The sequence below is a fragment of the Schizosaccharomyces japonicus genome (genome assembly GCF_000149845.2).
Source record: "Schizosaccharomyces japonicus yFS275 unplaced genomic scaffold supercont5.3, whole genome shotgun sequence".
Taxonomy (NCBI): Eukaryota; Fungi; Ascomycota; class Schizosaccharomycetes; order Schizosaccharomycetales; family Schizosaccharomycetaceae; genus Schizosaccharomyces; species Schizosaccharomyces japonicus.
This window is the reverse complement of record NW_011627862.1, coordinates 2561519-2582726: the sequence shown is the minus strand read 5'-3', so window position 1 is coordinate 2582726 and position 21208 is coordinate 2561519. Positions and strand designations below refer to the sequence as shown.

Genomic DNA, 21208 nt, shown 5'->3' with positions numbered 1-21208 from the left:
CATGCAAGAAAGGACTACGGCGTAGTCCTTGTTGAGTTCACCAATGCCCGACACTACAGACGACAACACGCATCCGCAGTGCAGTGTGCATCATGGCTCATACGCCAAGAGCCTTGTACCGGCTCTCGGCAAGCCAACATTTGTCGGTGTTCACAAATGGGATACCCCTCCCATTTGGAGGGCACTGTACATGCAAATTGCAAAAACCGGCGAGCAGAAAGGCGACAGACCTGCCTTTTATAACTTTTCGACGCGTCGCGTTCGCGCTTGATCAAGTGCAAAATCGACCGCTTTCTTTGACGCGTGACGCAATAAACACGAAAAAAGCTGCTGTTTTTTGCCACATATGTACTCCTGGAATGGTGCTCCGACATGTATGACACATGTCGTGTTCCTTCGTTTTCTGCGCTTCTTATCTTCTTTACGACACAATGGTTCTCTCTCGTCGACAATGTTTGAGCTGTGTCTATAGTTTTTATGTATTTTATTTCCATAGATATTTATGTATATATTCATCCTATTTAATCAAACAATGACGTATGTCTGCTTGCCAATATGTGCGCCTCAACGCGTCGCATGAATCGCAAGTGCGTTCGCGGTTGCGCGTGAACCGTAATTACCGAAAACCTTAATATAGAGAAGAGGGAAGAGGTGTGGGGGAAACACCAAGAATGAGGTGGTATGGATGAGATTTATACGGGTATACAGCGATACACAGACAACCAACTAGCTGTGATAATAATGAGAATAGTATTTTTTTGGGTGATGTAGTTAACTCTTAAAGACGCTCTTAAGGCGACGGGAAAGTTCTGCCCGATAATAAAATCGCTCTTCAACTGCTCGGTTAAGAGAGCTAGAGTTTTCTTCGGCTCGCCGTACCAGATACGGAAGGGCTTCAGCAAGCTTTCCCCAACAAACATACTTGACAACATAAAAGTGTGGGCTGTCTTGATGAGCAATTGCATAAGTGATGTCATCTGCCATTCCGAGTAATTGTGCAAGGTAAATGGTGACTCGGTTTAAATCATTTGCTCTCAAGCTTATTTTATTAATGGTGTCATACACCGAGGTCTTGTTGTGCGTAGCAATCATAAGGCCCCATTTTCCATCGTCGTTTGTTAACTGATTTTCGTTTTTGAACGTCGCACCTCGAGCGTGTTTGGCGGCTTCCTCGAACACGAAGTTCACGGCATTGTCGTACGCCTTGTCCGTTTCGGCCTTTGTATCCCAAATAAGATGTCGCGGCTCCGACTCCAGATAGGCACCGCGGACAAGCTTTACACCAAAGCACCATTTTTCTTTGATGGCGAGTTGTACAGCGCTCTGGAGAAACTCCGGTGACTTCTTCAAATACATTTGGAAAGTGTCGTGAACAATTGCTCTTTTTCTGTTGTGTAGTCGCATCAAGTCGAGTGTTAAGGCATGTATACAGCCTTCAAAGTTACTTTGTTCAGCATCAACAAAAACTTTCACTTCGTTTTCACAGGCCAGTGTGCATAGTTGTTCCGCATAATTCCAGAAACGACACAGTTCCGAGCGCTCGTAGTCTGTCAGCTCCGGATGCTTCAAATGAGCTATAAAGCTAGGCGCCGAATCTGCGGAAACGTGATTTAGTAATGAACCGTACCGTTGGAGTACTAGTGGATTAATAAACGGCGTGAACTTGCCTGCATATAGGGAACCAGGATGTTTTGATGCGAGCATGATTGTGCGCTTATTTTGCAGTAGCGCATCTTCAGCTATCCGAGTGAGCTGCATTTGTTCTTCATTGCTTGGCTGCTTTACGGGTTCTGGCAGCTTGTTTGGTGATAGGGAATTGAGACTAGTGGTATCTTCGTCCAAGTCTTTGGGAAGATTCACTTCGCGTGCGTAATTAAGACACGCAAGGACTCTGTTTTGATTTAGTTCGACTATTCGCTTTGCGACAGCCTCCATCGTTTCGCCCCCACAAAAATGCTGGAAGAAGGAATGACGACAAACAGTCGTGTATAGCAATGGGAGATGAAGTTTGTCACATAAATGCATTGCATGAATGCATGTGTTGATTAGCCATCTTTGAGAGCACACCTCGTAAATAAATGCCCCCTTGAGCAATTCGCCTGTGGACATGTGTTGCAAATGGATAGGAAAGTTTTTTGGAGGATTATCAGTTTCTGAGGACTCACTCAACATACGGTGACGCCCCAGCACTGCATTAGTACCAAGATACAGAGAGCCGAGTCCGGCTCCAAAAACCGTAACACGGTATGCTCTCCCGAAAAGGTGTTTTGCAGAAGACTTCATGTTGTGACAAGAGTGTTGTCGAAATTGTATCTATGTGTATTTATTCGCATTTACAGTACACTTTTGAGCTACAAAGCTTTCGTGTTTGCGTAAATGGAATAAGGTTGTTTCGGCGGTATTAGAAAGTTAAAATACAGGGAATTAAGTTTAGCAGTGAATTGAACTGAACGTAGTTGTTAAAATGATAAGAACGTTTCCGTCGGTCCGATTAAGCTGTGGCCTTGGAATTGAGAATTGGTACGCTGCTGCTTTTTTTTTGAGACGGAATGTCGCCTACAAGTTCTGTAAAACGTCATCATGCGATCAAGCACTTTTCGCAAAATATGACTTATCACTTATTATTGGATACAGAATAATATAAGGTACACGCTACTGCCGCAAATGAAAACGGTTCTTTGAGTAGCTTTTAGTTGAAAATCCCTACAAAATCGGGGGAAACTGAAAGGAATACTTACGACAATACAGAAGCACATGTGATTAAAAAAAAATACAAGTATATGAACTCACTGAAATACGGTGTGAAATGATGACAGAAAAGTGGGCCGGAATTACTTGAAGAAATAGACCACACACACACACTACTAATAAGTCAATAAAATAACCTTTAAAAGCGATGACATAGGTTCGAACGAAGAAGCGACAGTTTCAAATGGATTCTAGATGAAAATACACAACACATCTACCTATATAGATAGAGATCCAGGGACAAATACAGCACACTCTTTCAAGATCCTCCATTCTCCATATGTCCTAATCTCACTGAAATTGCCCTATTTATTGCAAACATTTACTCTCGCCAACTTCGTTTGCTGTTCGCTTCTCGTTTACGTAATCCCCAATTTAGCCGATCAATCGCCTGTTCACCCCACAATGATCTGCACGATCCGTAAACCTTCTCCACTGATTTACGCTCCACCAGAAAGCGGAAGACCTAATTCGTTTGCCGGAAACGCTCCACCAGCGAGCAACATCAACCCATTTGCAACAGTGTCTGTGTTCATTCTGCGACATCCTGTGCCTTTGTGCGTCTAAGAATTATAAAGTTCTCATCATAAGCACAGGAGTACTGTACACGGAGAGCGATTCTGCTTGTTCGGCAGCGAAACGTATTCCTGTAGGGAATTCCCAGCGTTGTTCGTGACTTGCCTTCGGAAGCTGTGTGGACGTGTGTGTTTCCTGAAAAGAGTATTCTACCAGGTTTACACGTCTCGGTGCATTGTAGCTCCCTTTATTGACGTCTGTGAAGCAATCGACGATACTAGCCGTTTTTGTTCTTATGATAGCAGCTTTTTGAATGATTTTGCTAGCTAGTATCTTCACATCTACTACCACCGTCTTCACCTCTTAAAAGAGCTCCTTAATCGGTTTGTTTTTGTTTGTGTACGCGTGAGCCTATCCGTGCGTTTACGAATCTGCGAGTTTAATTCCCTTCTTCAGCCTTCCCCGGCCTCAAGTTTGTGTTTTAAAACAATTCAAGGCTATTTTGCTGCTATTCCAGGCATTTGATTCCTCCACCGTAAGAACTGAAACGCTTTTGTTCTACTCCTCACAACTGATCGCATTCCTTCAAACCTGCTTCCTACTTCGTGTTGTTTAAGAAACTCATTACTCTGCTATTATCTTTTTCTACTGCATTGCATCTCTATTATTTAAACCTTACACTGCCATAAGGGACTTTTTTGGTTTTGCCTTGACTTTGTGCGGATTATTTGTTCGTGATGTTGAGCAATTACTCTTGTCAAACGACAACTGCCGTACAAATGAGTCCCTCTGCGCTTTCCAATCCACATGAGGCTCTCACTACCCCTCCTCTGCCTTGCAGTCCTCCTCCTCTTCCTCCTTCTTCCGATTCATCTTCTGCTTCATCCGTTGAATCATCCTCTTTTATCGAAGATGTTGAGGACAGGGGTATGAGTGGGTCTGCTTCGCGAGATTCATCCCCGTCACCTACTTCTGACTCGAGCATCCTAGCTTCTCCCATTCTTGAGACTGAGATTAAGGCCGTGGAGTCTGTGGCTCCTCCTGCCGAGGCAACAGCTGAAGCAACAGCTGAAGCAACTGCCGAGGCGATTGCTCCCGTTCCAGAGAGTCTGACGGAGGAGGAGGTAGACATGGAACGTGCTAATCTCAAACAGTTATGGCGGCGGTCACTGGAAGGAAGCCCAATTCCTGACCCTGACCTGCCGGTTGAGTTAGAGGCGGCCATGCAGCCTCCTCAATCTAGCAATGATGCTTCTACTCTTTTCTGGGTTCCTGCAAGTCTTCATCCCGAGCTTAATCCCAATGGCTGGAAGTCCTTCTTGGACAACCAGGTTTCTAATTTGAAGAACTCTGAAGCTGTGATATCTGCCCCGAACCCTACTGCGCGTTCGAATACTCTTCGGCGTCGCCGGTCTCTTCTGTCTCATCAGATTAATCCAGAAGAAGGTGCTTCTTCGTATCATGATGCTGCCCCTTTTATTCAGGAACAGAATGTTGAACGCTCACGCTCATTAAAACTTAGTGAGCTTGAGCGCGTGGAAACCTTGGCCCGTAATCCCAGCATCATGCGCAGTCTTGTTGCCGAACTGTCTAATGGTCAAAACACGGGAGCCAACTCAAGTGCAGGTGAAGACCAACCTCTACTCTTGGTTCCAAGCCAGTTCCTTCAGCGTTCATCCCGAACTACTATTAGAAGAAGTGGCGCTTCTATTCGTACAGTTCACCGTGGAAAGGCTTCACTTCTTTCGTCCAACTCCAGTCAACGCGCTACCAGCTCCTCAGGAACAGTTGGGGATACGAAGGCCACTACACCCACCGATCCTGCTGCTCCCGCTACAATAGCTCATAAGGATGTTTCTCCCTTATCAAAGCCTGCTGAGCAGACAACTCAAGAAGTCGAACCGGAACCAAAAGAGTTAACTTCCAAGCCGGCTGCACCCATTATAGCCCCGCAGCCTATTGTTAAGAAGGATGTTCCTAAACCCATCTCTCTTTCTGAAACTCCGAAGCAGGCTTCTTCGACGATACCGAAGTCTTATAGCTCACCCAATCTGCGGGCTTCCCTTAGAACACCTCCTCCAATTCCCCAACGCCCTGTGTTAACCCATACGGTTGGCACTCACAGCATCAAAAACCAAGTTTCTTCCTCAAACCCCCCATCTTCTACGACCCAACCCATCACACAACCCTTAGACAGCAAGAAGCCAAAGAAGTCATGGGGTCGTCTTTTCATTTCCTCGGAAGAGGAGAAGGAGGCAAAGAAAGATAAGTCGAAGAAGAAGGGTAAGAACGCCGAATCTTCTTCTTCCTCAGAATCTGGTCATTATACCAAGAAGGATAAGGATGCCACTTTTCTGAATTCATTATTTGGGAATAAAAAGAAAAGCTCGCAAAACTCTCCCACTTCAAATGTGACCACTCCTCCTCCAGTTCCAAAGCCTAAGAAATACACCTATTCCGGCAATGGCAAACGTAAGGACTCAAGCAAAGTTAATGAACCATTGAAAAAAGAAAATCCTAAAAACAGCAGCTTCAAGACCCCTCATAATCGTACAAACCACCAGCAGAATTGGTCGCGTTTCCCTATCTATATTGAGCGAGCCATCTATAGACTTTCTCACATTAAGTTATCTAATCCACGGAGACCATTGCTGCAGCAAGTGCTTCTTAGTAACTTCATGTACAGCTACCTCGACTTGATTTCCAAAACCAACACGGCATCTATTGCTCCGGGTATTCGCAGGAAAGCTGTTGGAAATGGTTCTTCGAAGCAGAACTACAAGGGCGATCCGAATGCTGATTCAAATGGCAGACAGTCCTCAGAATTCTCTAGTGATAGAGTGAAGAGTGAGCTTGAAATTCTCAATAATACCTATGGTGAACAAAGACGAGAGGGCTCGTCCAAGGCATCATCATCATCTTCATCTTCCGCCTCTAAGAAAAAGGCGTTTCATTCCCGTAAGGGTGTGAGATAGTATTTTTCATGCATTGTTTTTCTTATAGATATTCTTTCATGCTACATTACCCAGTATGAACTTCTGAAACCCTCTTTTAGGTCAGGCTTGACCGGTATTATTACTATTAGTAAAATCTTAGTGATTGAGCTTTAATATTCTAAACATTCACTACTGCTACTTAAGACCTCCGCGGATGATATGCATCAATGGACAACTGACACATACGAGATTATTGTAAGTATAGTAGATAACTTTTAATAAAGGTCATGAATTTTTCATTAAGGTCGTTTTCAACTATGAGTTAGGATTATCAAAATCTTCACTGAACATCGGTCATGCTTGTTAAGATAAATGGAAGCTTCCTTGACCCTCTTTCATGGCTAACATTAGCTTTTGTTTGAGAATCTCTTTGGACGAATATTCCGGAAGTTTGAGATAATTAACACAGGTCATGACACTTGGTAGGTAGTCATCAGGAACGTAGGGGGGTTCATTCAGCTTCCGAACAACTGTCAGAGCTGGATGTAGACTGGAAAAGCCACCAATAGGTAACTTGCGGCTACCAGTGATAAATTGAAGGAAATCTCGTTGTTCAGAAAAAGAGAAGTTGCTCATAACCTCGATGAGATTATGAATTGTAGTATTCTCCATATTATAACCATGGTCAGCAACAATTGACTTTGCAATTGTTTCGAAGCTCCAATCTTCTTCAACTTTGCCAAACAGCATAGATAATTCATGAGACGTAATAATTCTTAATGATTCGTAGTTGAAAACTGTACTGAAGCCCTCTCGGAAATTCTGGATTTGTAGCTGAACTCCCTTTCCAACGGTAAAATCAATTATAGAAGAAATGTACTTGCTGGCATTTTTGTGAGATACTTGAACATTTCTACCATTTGGTATCAATTCAACAGAAGGATAGCCTGGAAGTGTAAAGTCCAAGCAGAGATCCTCAATTTTTGTCTCTGTGGGCACAGCAGTGAATCCAGCTTGTTGTCGAGCAAGCAATCGTTCAAGGAAACGAAGAGATTTACCAAGCTCCTTGTCAACTTTACTGACAGAACTTAAAGTTAACGGTATTGTCTCTTCAAAGATTAACGGATTTAATTGCACGCTAATCAAACGAGAGTCATAAAGTGAACGCGCGATGAATTGGCCCAGCATCTTGAAGAGTGAACAGATTTTTTCGTTTGCACCGATTGCATGAGACATTGGCGCGGGGAAGAGGCCTGTAGCACTATGAACATAGTTAGATGTTTGATTGTCATCCCTCCACATATGATGATGCTTCCTGGTAAATTCTCTGGAAACCGTAGTGTAAAACTCTTGTGTGGGACCAAGGCCAGAGCCGACTTCATCTTCATACTCAATTTCAATTATATTTTTAGAGGAGCCAAATGAAAAGAGTACTTGTTTTGCATACTCAAAAATCTGATTCCTTGAAATTCGTAACTTTTGACGATTTAGTTTGACAAGCTGTAGAACAGTTGAATTCTCGTCATTTGTTTGTACCGGATGAACTGAAAGCCAGTAATTTATAGCTCGCCCCATACCAAAGGCCGTAAACTGAAGCAAAATATACCTAGTCTCAAAAGGAAACAAAAACGGATAATTAGATGCAATATGTAAACACCAACGAGGAAGACATTGGTGCAACACAATTAAAGGTTCTTCAAGTTGACGATTCAGCTTGGCACTAAGTTTCCAATTGTTGAATTCAGTAAGAAGATTTTCTAAGCTACCGATTAAATGCCGACTTGGAAAAACAGATTCCAGGTCACTGAGGTAGTCGTAGATTGTTTTTAGAAGTTGAAGCACATTGGTGAGATCTGGGTTACATTGAAAGGCTTCTACTGTAGGCGTAACTTCTGGTTCGTCTGCACTTGTGCAAATGTTGTAATTGAGGGTTATGCACGCATTCAAAACGTCATCCATAGAACATTTCCCTTTCGGTTTCAATGATTCCAGTATAACTTTAAAGATGGTGAAATTCTTGTTCACAGGCTTACCGTCAAAATAAAAAGAAAGGTGCGTATCCGAGGAGCTAGACTGTGAATCAGTTGGAGAGGCATCATGATTAACACTTGGACTACGATTGGATGCAGAGTCCTCCTCATTAGCAATACGGTTTGTAAGCGATGTATTTCCAATGGGTGTGGCCGTGCCCTCATGAAGAGAAGACAAGCGGTTCTCAAGAGTTCTTCTAGAGAAGAGTTTTCCTTTCATGTAATCCTCCAGCGTAGACAGCGAATCCAAACCGTTAATGGAAACCATGAAAGATCGTAAACCAAGACTCTCATTCACAGTAGGGGAGGGGACAAGCTTTAGTCTATACTGCTTGGATAAGAATCCCAAGTTTTGAGAAGGAGAACTAGTGGGTATTATTGAAATCTCAAACTTTTCAATTCTGGAAAGGAGTTCTTGAAGGCTTGTAATAAACCGTGAAAGTGACCCACTAGTAAAGTCCAGTACATGATGTTCGTCACCTTTGTTGAAAGCTTGGAAGAATTTTCGGACAACGCTAACAGATCCCTTTGACAATAATTTAAGGAGAGAAGGGATAAGTCCAGATTGAAGTAATTCATAACTTGTCACTGGAAGTCGTTGTTCGTAGACTTCAACCAGGTGCGCGAATACACGTTCATAATCATTTTCATATACGAGTGACTTCGCAAATTTGGTCAATTTTTCCAATGTCGGATTAACCAGTTCGTCATCTCTGTAGAAGGAGAGAAACGACTTCTCCCACTTCTGTAACATGCCAAGCTGAAAAACATTTTCGTAAGAACCAGAGGAATCACGTCTCAGCTTTTTTAGTTCTGCCGACAGTGCACTGCTCATATAGGAGACTTCTTGAACAACGCCCTCTCTTATAAACAAATCTTTGTAAATTTCCGGCATACGCTCCAACAAAGCAATAGCCATTAATAGCGCGTTTTCTAAAAGAGCATATTCCTTTGATTTAAGTGTCAAAATGGAAGCCAAGAAAGCTGAGATAGGAAGACTTTTAACCGTTGCTTGCAGACACTCATTGTCAACGCTATTAATCATTCGGAGAGCGGCAATAACTGCTAGTTCACGATTGTGTTTATCAGTTGTGGTTGAATAAATGTCCATAACGACGGGGAGAAGAGTACGAACCAAAGCATTTGTCGTTCCCGCACTATTTTCTCCGGTTTTACTAACTTCTGGACAATTCTGAAGAAGAGAACAGATGAGACTGAGGACATTGCTAATCAGCTCGTTTGGACAATGGAACAAACTTTGCATTGCAACCATCGAATTATGCGAAAACGATTCCGGGGGTGGAATGCCACATAGCAATTCGTATATGATATCGGACAAATGCATTTCCAAGAGAGGCTGCACGTAATTTTCCGAAACAGAACAAATGCAGGTCAAAATACTGAAAAGGCGAGGTTGCGAGGTTGTTTGCATTTTGGAGAATTGGGAGGTTTCGAGTGAAGCGACGATAGAGCTTATCAAATCCGTGTTCACAAAACTTTTCATTATATCATGATTGTCCTCAAAAGCAATCATTATATTCTCCACGCACTCGTAAGCCTTGTCACGGACCGTGGTATCGGCCATTTGAAGCGCGGTAATTAAATGTGGATATGCTTCTTTCACATGATCCACATCTTTTTCGCGTAAGAATTTGCAGCAATTGGCTGCCATGGAGATGGCTACACGCTGAACGCCCGTATAAAAGAAATCCAAGTATTGGAGTGCAGCTAGTAAACCACGGTTGGTAACGATGCGGTCTCCAAACTTTTCTGATATTCTGAGAAGGATGTTGAGGGCTTGTTCAGTCATATCAATGTACTGCATATCGAACATCTTGACACACAGAGTGCTGACAATTGGACTATTGGCAACGACGGCAATTGAGGAAGGAAAAGCTTCCAGCATATTAGACAAGCATGTCATACACATGAGCATTAATTCCATAGAAGAGCTATTTGCAAGAATATGGTTAAACTCACGAACGAAGGGTTCCACTGAGAATAAGCCTTGTAAAATATCTTCTGTACTGATTACCAATATTTCTGAAAGCTCCTGCAATGCGACCATTTGTGCGGAAGGATCTGAGTCATCGGTAAGACCAATGAGAATTTGACGAAATTGTATGGGTAAATTGCCAAAGGGAGCAAATCTGCCAAGGGTCGATCCAAGCTGCGACCCCTCTTGTCGGGAGAAAGTAAAAAAACGACGCACGCTATTTTCAAATTCGTCAAGAGGAAAAGTAGAGGAGTCTTGAGTGGGATTATTAGACTGGCCCCGTCGCAACTGCCTTCTCATATCTACTTCTGATTCGTCTGATTCATATGACTCAGAGTAATAGTTGTTATACCTGTGGTCATCTTCACCACTCATATCTTCGTCCACTGCTTCGTCTTCTTCTTCTTCTTCTTCTTCTTCTTCGTCCTCCTCCTCATCTGACACACCTTCATCGTGGTCGTCAACAGAGGAAGTCATATGTTCATGGGCAGGTGCGTCGCTATCAATTACATGAATGTCAAAATCATCGCCATTGCCATTCAATTGCGCCCCTGCACTTCTGTAAGAAACATCATGGCTCTCGTCTTCTGGATTTGAGAACATATCGTTATCCAGCTCTGTAGCCATATCGTGTTCGTTTGTGTTCATAATCACTTTTAAAAACTGTTAGTTTTAACGTCCGTTACGAGACTTTTATACCGGTTTCTGTTGAGATATGAAACCTCAGTGCTTTGTTGGTTTGTTGTTCTAAATTATTCAAGTTTCCCTTGACTATTTTCGAGTAAACCGTCTTTTTGCTGAGGAGAGGTTCATAAGACAATATCGGCAATTCAGGATAAAACAATTATGTTCCTAATATCCTCTAGCTTTCAAAAAAAAAGATATTCGACTGTTTTAATGCTGATACTGCAGTGGTATATGACTCTTCGACGGGAGGTAATTAAACGCTCAAAAACGAGAAAGAACTTATAAAAAGTGTTCTTAACCACAGCACTAATCGTCTATGAGTAAAAAACTAACAATTTTTCTTGAAATGTATTTTGTGGATGATTGTGGACGGCAGGTGTGGGCGACTATTAGTAACCGAATTATATACTCTATTACACAAGCAAGCGAAAGGCGGTCGCCATCTGCGATGGGGTTCCAATTACACCCATGGGGCAAATACTTAATAAAAAAAATATAGTTGAGTAACATCTCTTCTTTATAAGGTGTAATTTGTTTAGCTAGAACTGAGAGGAGGAATTGCATTTCTTCCATAATTTACATCCGTAACTTTAGGGCACACTACCGACCAACGAAGATTGCGACTCACAAGAAACAGTTTTGTTTTACTCATATATAGGATTAAGTTAAAGTGCTTCAGGGCCGTATATGTCATGCATTCCGTTAAGTTGAGACTTAGGGTTGACGCTCAAGAACAAGTTCGCGAAGCCCGAAAAAGGACATCCAGTGGAACGCAACACGGGAGGTCTCTACAAATCCCTTCTTTAAAAGTGTAATTTGGACCCTTTTATCGGTCGAAAATAAGTAGGCTGCAATCTTTTTGTAACGCTTCCCCCGAGCTTCAGTCAGAGCAGCCGTAAGTAAGTCGTTGGCGTACTTCTCATGTTTGACAGCAACATTCCAATGAACGATGGTAGGCAGTTCTGGAAGCGCTCCTGGTGCGCCTGCGGGCAACAGACCAATGATTCCAATAATCTCTTCACCCAGGAAGGCAATCCAGTAATGCTTCATATTTTGTTGAGCTAGTGAGCCCGTCTCTGAATCACACTCCTTTGCCAAAGATTCATACAAACGACGGCATGGAATTTCCATAAACATCAGAAAGACAGCACTGCAAATGAATAACAAAGCGATCATCCGGGGAATACTTTTTCCTCCATAGTATTCACTGACGCGAATAAGTCCAAGATACGCCAAACAGAAACCACCAAGGTAAGCAGGGTGCCAGAAAACCTCATAAGAAAGACGTTTAGACTGCTTCAAGATACCGTTTGTAGCGATGGAACGCACGCGCTTCTCCTCCAACTCGTTTCTAGCTCGACGGACTGTCACCGTCGCCTCGCCTCCTTCATCCTCACTCGACGAAGACATCTTTAGACCGTCTGGTTTCCTTTTATTACAGTAAATATACAAAACTACCCGAGAAAACCTTCGAGGTGGATGGCAGGCGTTGCCTGACGCGTCTCTGAGCTTATTTGACGGCTCTTTTTTGATTGGCGTTTGCATACGTCATAGTATGAAGTAGTGAAAACTAGTGTTTATAATAAGCGAGAACCACGTGGAACTTTAAAGCGGAAAGAATGAAAGGTTATAGGAGATATTCAGTTGTACAATGAGCATGATTCATAAATGTTTTCCTAGTTACAGTTGCCGTAGAATATATTTAAGGCATTATTACTTTGTTTCTGTACTTAATATACAATGAAGTGCTTTCTAATCAGTTCTGCATGTAGAGTTACGAATCATTACGGTAATGGTTTATTGACCAAACTTTTGTGCATTAATTCAAAGTTAATTATAAGGCTATGTACTCCGAATGAATGAATAAACAAGTCAATTGTTATCGACCGGAGAGATTTACTTATAGATAAATTGATATTAACTGTTAAATGTTTTAGGAAAGTTGGATTACGTAGACTGCAATCACTTTTTCTCATTTCAACTAGCCGTAACTTAAATGAGTAAAATAATAACAATAATAATTGTAATTGTAATAAATTAAGTTCGACTCTCAACTTTATCTAAAAGTCGTTGGAATTATTTACAGTATAAACACTATAAAGTAGTCTCTATCATTCTTAACTGAAGCAAATGATAGTAATAACTTATTATCAGTCACATTAAGACACAGTGAAGATCATACATTTTATTTCCAGCGATTCGCTCGCACTTTTACGTTTGTCGCTTAAGTTTAAGCTTAATGTATCCGCTTAGATAGCAATGCCCACTTTGCACGTGCTGCTATCAATGATGCTTAGTTAGTGCTTATACTAGCTTACGCATGGTTTGCGACTATTCCGGAACCAAAACCTCTTTTACGCGTAATTTAGGATTACATGTTGTACGTTACTGAAACAAGCGAAAAAGATATCTTTCAAGTATTATTATGCTAATTCTATTACTTTTATAGACATAATCGTGTTATATGCATTTAAGTGCATCTGATAACTCTTCCTACATCGCGTATTTTATGGAAAACGCAATTGAATGTGCTAAGTAGACTTCTTCTTGTTTGAATGTGTCTATTGAGGTCAGTCTATTCCCCTTAATCTTGTTTCATGGCTTCGGGAATTGCTCAACCTGTACTCTTTCTCAGTTCGCGAGAGGGCGAGTATGTTTTACGTGATGAGCTCGTTCTTCGAGCTCCACAACAGCATCATTTAGTTGCGCATCCGTTAGACCCAAATGGTCACACATTTTTCACATGGCCGATTGAGCTAGTTGTTGTACGGATGAATTACGATGAACTGGTCATGAACCCAGACTTCGTTGCAAACATTAAGAAAAACAACGGTGTATTTACTGCTGATGACAGCCACGAATATCCTTCCGTTCTTTTGGACTTGACTCGCTCTCACAAACGCTCCTATTCCACCTCTTCGTCTCATCACTTAAAGCTTCATCGCTCAACACATCGTTCATCCGCTAATCGGTCCAGCACATTTGTAAGGAGCATGTGCTTCAGTGACCACTTCCTTAAGCTTCTTTCCTCTAAAACAAATTGTAATGTTTTTGGTTTTGCTATTTTTGAAAATAGCTTCTACTGGGTTGATCTCAGCAAGGCGACAACAAACGATTTTTTATGTCAGATAACATTCGCCCAGTCGAGGCCCACTAGTCTTGACTTGAACATGCTTTCTAAGAGCTCATTCCGATTGGATCTTGTAGTGGGTCTTGATTCAGGAGACATTGTTTGGTACAATCCTTTAAACTTGCAATACATCCGATTAAATAAAGGGGTACGTTTTCAAACCCATTTTGACTCTGCCAGAGTGCTCTTCCACAGTCCTCTTACTAACTTGTTTAAGGGATGTTTTAATGACTCGCCTATAGTTACTGTTAAATGGGTTCCGGGTTACGAGACGCTCTTTTTAGCTGTCCATAAAAATGGATGGCTTTCTATATATGACACACAACGCTCCGATCAACCTGTTCACCTAGTCGTTAATGATAGAGTGAGACGGAAGATTTCATCAGGATTATCCAGGTCACTTTTGGTTATCAAGAGTACGCATTCTACTGATGACAAAAAATTTAATCCAGTTTCCTGCTATGCCATCCCAGATGTAAAAATCACCGCAGCATCATTTAGCCCAGAATGTCAGCACATTGCTGTTGTGACTAGTGACGGAAAGCTTATTATTGTTGATTATTTGCGAGAACGTATTTCAGATATATTTTCCAGTTACTATGGAGGCTTTTCCTGCGTAGCATGGTCTCCCGATGGAAAGTTTCTCATCACTGGCGGTGAAGACGATCTGATTTCCGTGTGGTCTTTTCCTGCACGGAAATTGTTTGCTCGCGGACAAGGACACAAATCATTTGTAAAAGCCGTCGTTTTTGATGAATGGCGTTGCGACGGCGACAGTTACCGTTTTGCGAGCGTGGGTATGGATTGTCAACTATTACTCTGGGACTTCAGCGTTGGCGCTATCCATAGACCGAAATCCTCAATGACCCGACGTTCACTAAATCTGAATACAAGGGCAAGTTCATTAAGTATGTTAAACGAGCTGACACCGATGATTACCAACTCAAGCGAGGACCAGGGATTGGGTTTCGGTAGTTCCGAAGAAGAAATCGTACATGAGTTACCTCCTTGCTCAACTGTTCCTCTTGTCACGCCGGTAGCTGCTCACAAAGTTGATAACGCCCCAGTCACTTCTATTTGCTTCCAACCTGACTGCATGATTATCGCTGGTATAGGTGGTAGAATAAGAGTTTGGCAGCGACCTTGATTTTCTAATTTGTCCATTCACATTTGTCATGTTAATGTCTTACTGCTCGCTTGACGGGTGTATATTATTTCTAGTTACTTTGAATTATCTACTTTCATTAAATGCTTGGCTGTTTTTTTGTAACTTTTCGTATTTGGTTGTTTAAAATATATATTAAAATCAGTTATGCTCAACTCTTGTGTGAATTTAACTTACTTAACTCCCTATATAATTTTCATATCAACAGTCGCAAAGGTTCTGTATTAGCGATTTTTTCCTTCTTTTTTTTTGTTTTGTTTTCTTTTTCTGACCAAGAACCTCTTGTATCGGAGGCTTTGTGCTACATTTTTTCTTCGCATTTTTGTTTATATTCATTATAGAAGGGTGACTTCAAATCTAAAGAAATGTCGTTAAAAGTATATCTTGATTATCAAGATCCTTATGTTGAACCGAAAATAAAGAGTGCAATTCAACGCTACTATCCAAGTTCACAATTTGTATCTGATGGAAAGGATGCAGACTTGCAGTGGGCTCAATATGAACTTTTAGACTTTGATGCAGCTTTGGCTAACTCCTCGTCGTTATTGTGTTCTTATGTTATTCGAAAAGCATTGATTAGAAAACAATATCTATGGCATTCCGTTCTCTCTTACACAACAAAACATCCGGACTCTATTTTAAAAAAAGTTATTCCAGAAACCTTTACTTTAGAACTGGATTACGCCGAGTTTCTTGATGATGCCTTAATGGAGTCTTACGAATTGCGACAAGAACTGGAGATGAATGAGGCTAGACCAGCAAATGAACGAGATTGGTATATTTTAAAACCGAGCATGTGCGATAGGGCGCAAGGAATTCGCTTGTTTTCTACAATTGATGAGCTTCAGGCCATTTTCGACAGTTTCGATGAGGAAAGCGAGGATGAAGAAAACACAGAAGAGAACGACTCAACCGGTAACAAAAAGTTAGGAAAAATTGTCATTAATCAAATCCGAAACTTCATTGCTCAAAAATACATCAAGGCTCCTTTGTTGCTGAATAACAAAAAGTTTCATATACGTGCATACGTTGTTGCATTCGGGTCCCTGAAGGTTTACGTGAATAAGGAAATGCTCTGCTTGTTTGCCCAAAACGATTACGTGAAACCAACTTCTGACACGAATGTTTTACTGTCACACTTAACGAATACTTGCATTCAGGAAGCAGGCCGTTCCCACTCAGTACAAGCCTTTTGGGATTCGGAAGTACCCAACAAGGATGATATATTTAAAAAGATCCTCCTAGTTGTTGGAGAAGTATTTGAGGCTGCTGCTGTTACACAGTCTTTGCACTTTCAGGTAATTACTTTATGATTAGTCTTTTCAACTAACACATACCAGACATTGGATAATGCTTTCGAGATATTTGGCGTGGATTTGCTAATTAGCTCTGATCAAACAGTTTCTCTTCTGGAAGTAAACGCAGTAAGTACTTTACACAACGATAAATTAGCTAACGTTTTCGTTATCAGTATCCAGACTTTCGACAAACCGGTGACCAGCTTTCAGGTGTCATCGAGCGCCTCTTTTTGTCTGTGATGAAGACTATTGTTTGCCCATTTTTTCAAACACATGGTCATGAAACAATCACAACATCAGAAGACAAAAACGAGGAAAATACACTTGTTCTTTGTAGGGATCTTCAAACGAGAGGGGCCTGGTGAGTGTATCATCTCTACTGCTGGTTTAAAAAGTTATAGATTCGAATTATTTAATTTTTACTTTTTATTTTTGGAAAACGGTACAGATGCTTACTACTAAATTGTAAGAATTCAAATAAATAAACCACTTTACATGGCGTTTTTTGTAAACAGCTAGCTTACCTGCTTCATACTTTTTAATTGCGTGGATAAAAACCCGTAAAACTCACCACCAAAATACCCTCTTTACGGTTGATCTAAGAACAATACGAGCTCTTGTTTGAAAGCCAGTTTTGAGAGGTTGCAGTGCCCCTCTAACCTTTTCATGTTTCTTAAACGCGTATTTTTCCGGGCCTCAAAGCGTCTTGAAAAGCCTGGCCAATGCGTGTATCGAAATTGCATCGCTTCCTTTCGACAATATGCAACTTTTGGTCAACCAACTCACGAAACACATCCTCACTTAATTGCTAGTAATGAATGTAAGATTTATTGTTTTTAATACTTGCCGCATGAAATTTAACATGGTTAGTGACAAGAGGTATCTCCAAAGACGAGTACAAAGCTCGACAATTACGAGCAACAAAAGCTCTTGACAAAAATGAATTCATTGTTACCACATCTGCCCCAGTAAAGTATGAACATCTTGTTAAGTTCAATTGCTAACTCACAATTTGTCAGCTATATGTGTGGACCTGCATTGTAAGTTTTCTATTTAATATTTTTCAAGTTTAAGGTTAACAGTAAATTCTCCAAAGCTATGAGTATCACCAAGATCCTAACTTGTACGTTGCCCTTGTTGTTTAAAAACCTCAAAACTCATGCTTTAGTTTCTATTTAACCGGTAAGCAAAAGCCCCATCGTCCATCCTCTGACTTCTAGGATGTTTGGAACCCAGCAGTGCTGCTATTATTGGTATGATAAACACATTCTGCTGATCTTTATCTAACTATTTCCAGAACCCGATTCATCCAAAGCCAACAATTTCCGGTATACGTTATTTCTTCGACCAAAGGATGCATTTGCCGAAAAGTGGGAGGGTACAAGAACGGGTCTTGCTGCTGCAGAAAATATGTTTGGCGCTGACGAGGTTTGTGAACAAGTCCCGTACTCAACTTTACTTACAGCTTTTCAACAGGTCTTAAACATCCATGATTTTCAAAAAGTTTTGCAGAATAAAGCAAAAAAATACAGATGTGCTTACGCAGATGTTCCTATGACGGGCTCAACAACATTCGGAGATCTATGCAGAATTCGGCCACCAACGATTGCAGAAGCTATCGTAAACTTATCACAGTCGTGTAGCCTGAAACCCATCAGCCGGATTTTACATCCGCTTCGCTGTGTAAAACTACCAGGAGAAATACATTGCATGAAACATGCTGGCCAAATCAGTGGGGAAGCGTATGCCAACGTGTTCCATGGAGGTCAGATTGCAACCGAAACCCAACTCGCAGCTACTCTTGATTACGAGTTTCGTGTTGGGAATTGTGAACGCTCTGCTTATGTACCTGTTGTAGCTGGAGGATTGGTAAGTACCTTTCTACCCATTCCATATTTCTGCTCTAACTAGTTTTAGAATGGGTTAACGATTCATTACACCGTCAATAATAACGTCCTTAAGGACGGAGACATGGTCCTCGTTGATGCTGGTGGAGAGTACGGTAACTATGTAACGGATATATCTCGTACTTGGCCTGTAAATGGCCGATTTACGGAATCACAAAGGGACATTTATCAAGCCGTTTTGAATGTTCAGAAAGAGTGTATAAAACTGTGTACTGAAAACCAACGATTGTCTATAGCAGCAATTCACAACCATAGCAGTTCCCTTTTACGAGAAGAATTGCGGCAAATTGGCATTTATGCCAGCAACTTCGTAAGCCCTTAACAAAGTGAGTATATCAAGCTAACGTTCGTTCACTAGGAAATTGAAAATGTGCTGTATCCACATTCCGTTGGACATCATATTGGACTGGAAATACATGACTGCTCTTCCATCAGCACTTATGAGCCGATTAAGAAAAATCAAGTGGTACGTGTTTTATTTCGATTAATTTGTGAACTTCCGCAACTAACGATTGCTAGATCACCATAGAACCAGGAGTATACTTTCCCATGGACGACCGTTGGCCTCGCTGGGCCCAAGGCGTTGCTATAAGAATCGAAGACAGTATTTTAGTAGGCAAAGACGAACCCATAAATCTGAGTGAAGCAGCTCCGAAAGAAATCACTGATATCGAAATGCAATTTGGCAAAGGAAACCATCGTGATCGCAAACGAAAGAAATAATGTGCAATTCTATGATTGAGGAAAACGGGTTCTCCACACACGTAAATTATAGTACATGGTCATTACATAAGAATACAAACGAAGACAGCTAAAACATCAATTGCGTCCTCACAATTCAGGCATAAAACGAACAACTCCGTTCTTACTCGACAAATACTCCTTCAGATCACGCAGCACACGACTGTTCAACCAATGTTCTGGAGCTTGACGCTCGCCGGTGCACCAGTACAATCTGGATTTTACATGTTAGTAAAAAAATATCCCTTCCTTGTTAAACAATGGTATGCTTACATATCCCAGTCTGCCTCATTTAGTAAATTGTCGTACTCCTTTAGCAATTCGACATTGTATTTGGACAAATACTCTTTGGCGAATCCTGACAGAATTAAGTCAGTCTCCAGAATCCCTCGTTTTCTCGACTGGTAAACTAAACGAGATCTAAGAAGTTTTTCTGTTTCTTTTGAACGGTCTACAGGACGAATTAATTTGTCTTCAAGCAATTTTGAATGAGTTAAGTACGGGGCACTGTGCCAATAACGAAGAACACCTGATTTACGGCTAAAGTATCTACAAAGCTGAATTGATTTGATGGAAAACATATGAGATGACGGTATACGATGTACTATGAAGGCTCACAACAATGTTATTTGTTTTTGACTTTAAGTTACTCTTGGTAAGGCAGGACATCATCTCACTACATTGTGTTAGTATCCATTAAACCATTTAACGAAATATAACGAACTCCAAGGATCTATTTGGGCGGAGGCATGGACCAGATGCGGAATTGACGCGAGCAAACTTGCCCTTTGCATATACTGTTTCCTTCAATGTCTTCGTCGCTGTATGCTTTAATTCGTGAATCCCCTCCAGGGGAGGTCAATGAGGTCGTGAAAGGTGAGTTCGTGATTGTTTGTGATAAATGATCTCGTACATGGTTAAGCCGAAAAAACTCAATCAATTCGCTTGGTCGCTGTGTCCTATGTGGATTCTTAAGTTTCAGGATACAGTAAGACATGTTCTGTGAGGGCTTAACCTTCCAGTTCATTTATCATCTAAGAAAAACATTTCTGTTGGCTAACATTGACAAGACCTTCAAGCCTTGGGCCTAGACAATCAAGTGGAAATTGAGCGAAACATCCTCGCATATCATGAACAAAACAATTCAATTGTCACATTGAAGTTGGAGGATGGGATGACGCACGCTTGTGTTTTGTCGAGTCATTGCAAACTTCCAGACAACCGTTATTACGATCAAGTGCAACAAAAGTCATTCTCTGTATCTGTGGATGACATGGTATGTGACCTTACCTGTTTCTCTCGTCTGCTCACACCTCTTTTTTGTTTAGACCGCTTCAGACATCGAAGCTTACTCTGAGAAACCTGAGATTGATGAGAAGATTCTCACACAGTTGAAGGCTGTTGTACAGAAACACTATCTCTCAGGTCCTGCGTACTCGGTGTTCGTGGATGAGACCGCTCCAAAAGTCCTTCATATTGTGCTTGTGGCCTCTAAATACAATCCTAACAACTTCTGGAACGGCAGTTGGCGTTTAAATGCGACGTACAGCATTGAAGAAAAAACTTTGAAGGGATCAGTTTATGCTCGTGTCCATTATTATGAAGATGGAAACGTGTGGTTAGATTCTACAAAAGACTTTTCTTCGACAGTGGAAAATGATTCAGGACTTGAACAAGCTCTCGAGAAGGTAGAAAATGAAGCACAAAAATCCATCAACTCTCAGCTTGCTGGCTTAAACAACGGAATGTTTAAGACACTTCGCCGCCAACTTCCAGTGACTCGTCAACGCATTAACTGGGAGAATGTCAACAGCATGAGAATGGCTAATGCTTGATAATGTCCGGCTCACATCTTTTGGCTACCTTATGATACAAGATGATACTTAAATGCATTATACGAAAATAACAAACATTAATCCTATCTCGACATGATAAAGACCACACAAACGAGAGTAAGGAAGCCAGGTTATGTGTGTGACGCGTAAACACCGATTATTTATCAAGTTTATATAAGAAAAAATAGTCCAAATATTGTAAATGTTAGTAGATACACG

The 21208-nt window shown here is 41.3% G+C and overlaps 10 protein-coding genes across 10 annotated transcripts; 6 read left to right on the top strand and 4 right to left on the bottom strand.

The window, feature by feature from the left end:
* Positions 1-43: 43 nt before the first annotated feature.
* On the top strand, positions 44-271 carry SJAG_01904 (hypothetical protein; the record flags this gene model as incomplete). The annotated part of the gene is made up of 1 exon (XM_002173103.1): positions 44-271. One exon carries the CDS (start codon positions 44-46, stop codon positions 269-271), a length of 228 nt encoding a protein of 75 aa, XP_002173139.1.
* A 460-nt stretch (positions 272-731) lies between these two features.
* Positions 732-2548, bottom strand: SJAG_01903 (proline dehydrogenase). Its single transcript, XM_002173102.2, has one exon. It carries the CDS (start codon positions 2281-2283, stop codon positions 772-774), a length of 1512 nt encoding a protein of 503 aa, XP_002173138.1. The 5' UTR covers positions 2284-2548; the 3' UTR covers positions 732-771.
* Positions 2549-3151: 603 nt separating this feature from the next.
* On the top strand, positions 3152-6502 carry SJAG_01901 (zds family protein phosphatase type A regulator Zds1). Its single transcript, XM_002173101.2, has one exon. The coding sequence runs from the start codon at positions 4002-4004 to the stop codon at positions 6237-6239; it is 2238 nt and encodes a 745-aa protein (XP_002173137.1). The 5' UTR covers positions 3152-4001; the 3' UTR covers positions 6240-6502.
* SJAG_01900 (ubiquitin-protein ligase E3) lies at positions 6301-11300 on the bottom strand. The gene is made up of 2 exons (XM_002173100.2): positions 10926-11300; positions 6301-10879 (listed from the first exon to the last, which is right to left on the bottom strand). The coding sequence occupies exon 2, from the start codon at positions 10872-10874 to the stop codon at positions 6564-6566; it is 4311 nt and encodes a 1436-aa protein (XP_002173136.1). The 5' UTR covers positions 10875-10879; positions 10926-11300; the 3' UTR covers positions 6301-6563.
* SJAG_01899 (hypothetical protein) lies at positions 11267-12401 on the bottom strand. Its single transcript, XM_002173099.2, has one exon. It carries the CDS (start codon positions 12321-12323, stop codon positions 11628-11630), a length of 696 nt encoding a protein of 231 aa, XP_002173135.1. The 5' UTR covers positions 12324-12401; the 3' UTR covers positions 11267-11627.
* Positions 12402-13224: 823 nt separating this feature from the next.
* SJAG_01898 (WDR20 family WD repeat protein) lies at positions 13225-15410 on the top strand. The gene is made up of 3 exons (XM_002173098.2): positions 13225-13293; positions 13363-14191; positions 14261-15410. The coding sequence occupies exons 2-3, from the start codon at positions 13511-13513 to the stop codon at positions 15188-15190; spliced, it is 1611 nt and encodes a 536-aa protein (XP_002173134.1). The 5' UTR covers positions 13225-13293; positions 13363-13510; the 3' UTR covers positions 15191-15410.
* Positions 15353-17061, top strand: SJAG_01897 (tubulin-tyrosine ligase). Its single transcript, XM_002173097.2, has 3 exons — positions 15353-16506; positions 16549-16632; positions 16680-17061. The coding sequence occupies exons 1-3, from the start codon at positions 15574-15576 to the stop codon at positions 16869-16871; spliced, it is 1209 nt and encodes a 402-aa protein (XP_002173133.1). The 5' UTR covers positions 15353-15573; the 3' UTR covers positions 16872-17061.
* Positions 17005-19869, top strand: SJAG_01896 (intermediate cleavage peptidase Icp55). Its single transcript, XM_002173096.2, has 11 exons — positions 17005-17326; positions 17377-17479; positions 17526-17546; positions 17603-17629; positions 17675-17688; positions 17727-17759; positions 17804-17934; positions 17983-18375; positions 18424-18723; positions 18772-18879; positions 18933-19869. The coding sequence occupies exons 1-11, from the start codon at positions 17173-17175 to the stop codon at positions 19134-19136; spliced, it is 1488 nt and encodes a 495-aa protein (XP_002173132.2). The 5' UTR covers positions 17005-17172; the 3' UTR covers positions 19137-19869.
* Positions 17439-19779, bottom strand: SJAG_01895 (succinate dehydrogenase subunit Emi5). The gene is made up of 2 exons (XM_002173095.2): positions 19428-19779; positions 17439-19368 (listed from the first exon to the last, which is right to left on the bottom strand). The coding sequence occupies exons 1-2, from the start codon at positions 19733-19735 to the stop codon at positions 19245-19247; spliced, it is 432 nt and encodes a 143-aa protein (XP_002173131.1). The 5' UTR covers positions 19736-19779; the 3' UTR covers positions 17439-19244.
* SJAG_01894 (F-actin capping protein alpha subunit) lies at positions 19804-21190 on the top strand. Its single transcript, XM_002173094.2, has 3 exons — positions 19804-20030; positions 20225-20430; positions 20483-21190. Exons 1-3 carry the CDS (start codon positions 19964-19966, stop codon positions 20987-20989), a joined length of 780 nt encoding a protein of 259 aa, XP_002173130.1. The 5' UTR covers positions 19804-19963; the 3' UTR covers positions 20990-21190.
* Positions 21191-21208: the final 18 nt, after the last annotated feature.

Coding starts and splice junctions, on each gene's coding strand:
- SJAG_01896 (XM_002173096.2), top strand. CDS start 17,173: ATGTTTCTTAAACGCGTATTTTTCCGGGCCTCAAAGCGTCTTGAAAAG. Junction 17,547..17,602: donor TATATGTGTGGACCTGCATT/GTAAGTTTTCTA, acceptor AATTCTCCAAAG/CTATGAGTATCACCAAGATC. Junction 17,760..17,803: donor CAGCAGTGCTGCTATTATTG/GTATGATAAACA, acceptor AACTATTTCCAG/AACCCGATTCATCCAAAGCC.
- SJAG_01901 (XM_002173101.2), top strand. CDS start 4,002: ATGTTGAGCAATTACTCTTGTCAAACGACAACTGCCGTACAAATGAGT.
- SJAG_01899 (XM_002173099.2), bottom strand. CDS start 12,323: ATGTCTTCGTCGAGTGAGGATGAAGGAGGCGAGGCGACGGTGACAGTC.
- SJAG_01898 (XM_002173098.2), top strand. CDS start 13,511: ATGGCTTCGGGAATTGCTCAACCTGTACTCTTTCTCAGTTCGCGAGAG. Junction 14,192..14,260: donor ACATCCGATTAAATAAAGGG/GTACGTTTTCAA, acceptor AACTTGTTTAAG/GGATGTTTTAATGACTCGCC.
- SJAG_01903 (XM_002173102.2), bottom strand. CDS start 2,283: ATGAAGTCTTCTGCAAAACACCTTTTCGGGAGAGCATACCGTGTTACG.
- SJAG_01900 (XM_002173100.2), bottom strand. CDS start 10,874: ATGAACACAAACGAACACGATATGGCTACAGAGCTGGATAACGATATG.
- SJAG_01894 (XM_002173094.2), top strand. CDS start 19,964: ATGTCTTCGTCGCTGTATGCTTTAATTCGTGAATCCCCTCCAGGGGAG. Junction 20,031..20,224: donor GGTCAATGAGGTCGTGAAAG/GTGAGTTCGTGA, acceptor AACATTGACAAG/ACCTTCAAGCCTTGGGCCTA. Junction 20,431..20,482: donor CTGTATCTGTGGATGACATG/GTATGTGACCTT, acceptor TTTTTTGTTTAG/ACCGCTTCAGACATCGAAGC.
- SJAG_01897 (XM_002173097.2), top strand. CDS start 15,574: ATGTCGTTAAAAGTATATCTTGATTATCAAGATCCTTATGTTGAACCG. Junction 16,507..16,548: donor CACAGTCTTTGCACTTTCAG/GTAATTACTTTA, acceptor AACACATACCAG/ACATTGGATAATGCTTTCGA. Junction 16,633..16,679: donor CTCTTCTGGAAGTAAACGCA/GTAAGTACTTTA, acceptor TTTCGTTATCAG/TATCCAGACTTTCGACAAAC.
- SJAG_01895 (XM_002173095.2), bottom strand. CDS start 19,735: ATGTTTTCCATCAAATCAATTCAGCTTTGTAGATACTTTAGCCGTAAA. Junction 19,369..19,427: donor AATGAGGCAGACTGGGATAT/GTAAGCATACCA, acceptor TGTAAAATCCAG/ATTGTACTGGTGCACCGGCG.